The sequence below is a fragment of the Gavialis gangeticus genome, unplaced genomic scaffold, assembly GCF_001723915.1.
Source record: "Gavialis gangeticus isolate Ggan-Ray unplaced genomic scaffold, GavGan_comp1, whole genome shotgun sequence".
Lineage (NCBI taxonomy): Eukaryota > Metazoa > Chordata > Crocodylia > Gavialidae > Gavialis > Gavialis gangeticus.
Genome location: NW_017728992.1, coordinates 130989092 through 130993120, shown reverse-complemented (window position 1 = coordinate 130993120; position 4029 = coordinate 130989092). Strand labels below are relative to the sequence as shown.

At 36.5% G+C, this 4029-nt stretch overlaps 1 protein-coding gene across 5 annotated transcripts in view; it reads right to left on the bottom strand.

The window, feature by feature from the left end:
• CUNH8orf34 (chromosome unknown C8orf34 homolog) overlaps positions 1–4029 on the bottom strand; it is a 418058-nt gene that overhangs the window by 25150 nt on the left and 388879 nt on the right. For 4 of the 5 annotated variants that reach the window (XM_019527768.1, XM_019527771.1, XM_019527772.1 and 1 more), the window contains one exon: positions 142–475. The exons of the other annotated variant lie outside the window; for it this stretch is intronic. In XM_019527768.1, the coding sequence (XP_019383313.1) occupies positions 402–475 (74 nt within the window). In that variant the 3' untranslated portion in view covers positions 142–401. Of the gene's footprint in view, positions 1–141; positions 476–4029 lie in introns of those variants that run through there. 5 annotated transcript variants of the gene reach the window in all.

Genomic DNA, 4029 nt, shown 5'->3' with positions numbered 1-4029 from the left:
GGGTTTTTGAACCTGAAAGCTTGCTTAATAATTGTTTTCCAACAATTTAAGTTGGTCTAATAAAAGATATCAGATTCACCCAAAGAACCTTGTCTGCCTATGTCCTTAGACCAACATGGCTACAACCTACATCCGTGGAAAACTAGATGCATTTTTATGAACAGTTTAGCAACATTTGCTGACCCTTCAAACTATTAGTGATTTAAGCTGATATAAATTAGTAGAACATTTTAGTTCCATTTCTTTTTAGAGTTTATAAGAATAATAATCCTGATGTACTTCTCTTGAAAAATGTGCTTTTAGATTAAACAGTTTTTTAGATGAATCATTTAACAAATGTTATGAAATAACTTACATTTAAGTAAATTAAGCATGATTATAGCCCACTCAGAATTGCAATATCACTGAATTTTATATTTGTGTTTTTCTTCTGAAATAAATAGGTTTGGCACAGCTAAGCGCAGTCCCCAGGCAACTGAAAAAGATGATAATTGTTGTTATATTTTGAATTTAAATGCACACATTCATTCTTTAGTGGCTTGCAAATGAAGTAGATGTCTTAAGACAATAGAATATGATGCTTGGCCAAAAATTTTTCCTAGAAGCTTTGAATTCTACTTGCAAATGTTTATTTGAAAAAAAAGGATGACCTTTTAAGTTTAACCTAAATGTCAAACATTCTATGTTAAAGTATGTGATGGCATTGCATATAACAGGAAATCATGCTACTGAAGTTTGGATGGTTTTGCACTTTGAAATGTATGTAATGAAATGACAGAGAGGAACGTGGAATAGTGAAACTTTTTGTGTAGTATTTTGTGGATATCTTCATTAGGGTTAACTGTAACTAGAAAGTTTCTTTTATTAACTTTCTCTGTTTTGTTTAACATGGCTTCTAAAAACACTTGTATCATTTGGTCAGAATCATATGTTTTACTCCAGAAAGATTTATTTAAAATATTCCATGTTATATTTCAGAGATCGTTAAAAATTATGACAAGGATAAGCTCTTATTATGATGAGCTCTGTGATTATCAGATAACTGACATGATCCCCAGTCTTGTAAACACCAAGGCATGAACTCCAAGTTAATCACATACATACGTGCTTGCTGCACAATAGTTTGTCCAGAAACAGATCTGCACTTTCAATTCTGAAGGTTTATGTCCTATTACAAGTAATTCTATATAATGTCCTCCTAATTGGTGCTGATATTTACAATTAGTTTGAACATGTCCATTAGGACCCTGATAAGAAACAATACTAGAAAAAAACTGAGCTAGCATAAATGCTTGCCTCTCATGAGATCTCTATTACATGACATAAGAAATGCTAGGGAAGCATATCTTTAAGTGCCAATGTAGACGAGTCATTTTATTATAATAAATATATAGAAGGATTTTAAGACAGACAGGATCATTATGATCATAGCCTGACCTGTATTTATAACACATAGATGCTATCCCAAAAATTGGATTAAAGCATGGAATTTAAAAAGATATCTTCAAATCACTCTGACCACTCTGTTCTCCTCCTTATTTACTACCCCACAAATCTTTGTGTTACCTGTGTGACCCTGCTAGTAAAAGCCTGACTCACTGATGTCTTTCCATTAGGCCATTTCATTCTAAAACCTAGTGAGCTACTTTTTAATTCATCTAACGTGTGCCTTAATCATGTCATACATAGCGAGCTTTTAAATCAAAATGCTATATGGTATGCCTTCAGGAAAACCAAATATACTACAACTATAATACTGTAATACTCAGGGCTGTACAAATAATTGGTCTGGTTTGGCTCCTGGACCAAAAAAACTGAAAAAATATTCTTTTTTTTGGAATAAAATTAATTTAATTTGGTTTGGGGGGGCGTAAGAGTTCATAATGCAAAACTTTTTTTAAAAATCTGTTTTTAACATTTATTCATAGGCAGACCAGATTCTTTGTGTAAATGTGATTATCTTTTATTAGACCAACAAAATAGTTGGAAAAATTATTCTTTGAAAGCTTTTGGGCACAAAAGTCTTTGACAGATTTTCGGTGTGCATTCACTCTGGTATTCAGTTGTTGTTTGATTTTAAAAACAAAAATACTCAATTACCTGTGGGTGCACACTTCTCACAAGACAACCACTCTCTCTCCAATCTCTCTGTTCTAAGCCTCAAAGGGAATTTATAAAATACCTTTGTAGATAAGCCTACGAACTTCACTACATAAATCTAACAGATACAAAAATCATGGACTAAATATAGGTATTGGATAACCTGCCTGCCACCTGGTAACTTCAGGTACCCTCTATACATTTTACCAGCTACAGTCTATAACCAGGTCAACATTCCCCACTTTTCCCATCACCTACCTTTCTTGCACCTATGGTCTCCCATCCCCTCTGATCTTTACTTCTATGCATTTTCTTTTTCACAGACCTGCATTTTGAATACTGGCATCTATTCCACGCAGGAGAGCACACAAACACCAGCACACTCTCCCTATGCCTGAAGAAGGGTGTTTGTGTCTGAAATCTTGCAAAGAACAATTTTTCCAAGTATTTAGTTGACCCAATACAAGATATTGCATTTACCCAAAGAATCTTGTCTGCCCATGTCCTTAGACCAACACAGCTATAACCAACACCTCTTCTTTCATTCATTCCATTTTACCTACAATGAAACATTTGTCTTGAGAAGGGAGGGGCCACCCCATATGCTCTGAAGATTGCAGGACAAGAGCAGCAAAGTAGCAGGCCATTAAGTTAAGAAAAGTGAAGGGGTTATATCTCTAGGAAGGTAGCTAAGGAGAAAAGCTAACTGTGACCCTTTTTGCTTGTTATTCTTGTAGACTTGAAGTTGACATCACAACAGAAGCTGACATCACAACACAACCAGAAACCCATGATGTGGCTGCAAGTGTTCAAAGTTTTGTACAAATACTAATGCAAAGACTTGCTGCAATCAGAATATCGGTGTTCAGAATATCAAGGAAAACACATTCTGTAGCAGTAAGATCTGTAATATGACCTAGCAAACAAAGACATTTCAGTTCTGTTTTTAATATAGATATTTAAGTTAGACTCACAGAGAATGATACTATAACTATGCACAGGCATTAGGGTTCTACTGGAAGAATCACTGCTGTCCTAGTAGAAACCACGAGTACACAAATGTTCTCACAGTTTCTCCTGGAGCAAAAAACTAGCTCTGGGAGGAAAAAAAAACATTTCCAACCCAGTAGAAGTTGCTCCCTGGAGAATTTCTGTACGTGAATGCCTGTACACTTACCCTTGTATCCTCAGCACTGTTCTCCAGTATCCCAGTATGCATTGCTCCAGGCACTCCTCTCCCCCCCACCCAGCTCCAGGGAGACAGTTGGTGATGCAGGTTGAATTCTACTGCTCCAGCCAAGTACAGACCAAATCACACCCACCTCATAGTTTGGGACCAAGAAAGCCCAGCCCCTTCACGTGCCCCTTGCTGTGCTCTAGGGCTACAGAGAGACACAGGGTTCCAAGGTAACTGGCTACATAGAAAATCACCCTGCAGAACAGTTGGATACATGTCAAAAGATCCTGACCTGTAGGAATTAGGAAATGTAAGTAATAGGTAATTAAATGTTTTATCAGGTACAAGCATAACAGTTTCAGGAATCCGCGATTTGAGGAGAGAGAAAGAAGCAATCACCAAAAACTGTGGAAAGGCAAATGCTACCAGAACACAGTGTGAAAAGCCACAGATATTGTAATTCAGAAGAAAAGCTGGAGGAGGTAGGAAGGAGACTAGTAAGGTAAGCTGGCATGGAGGGCCTAGGAGTTTGGCTTCTAGAGAAAAACCTTCAAGAAGCAACAAAGATAGAAGATGGTTTTGTCTATTGGAAACGACAAGATAATTCTTTGTGGAAGTTTGGACTAGTTATTATCAGTTTCTAGAAATCAGAAGAATATGATATCATAAAAAAATCAAAGGAGAAAAAAAAGAGGCACAGGAAAGATGGATTCTTTGCTAGCATCGGGGCCTCTATCAGTAATACCTGACTG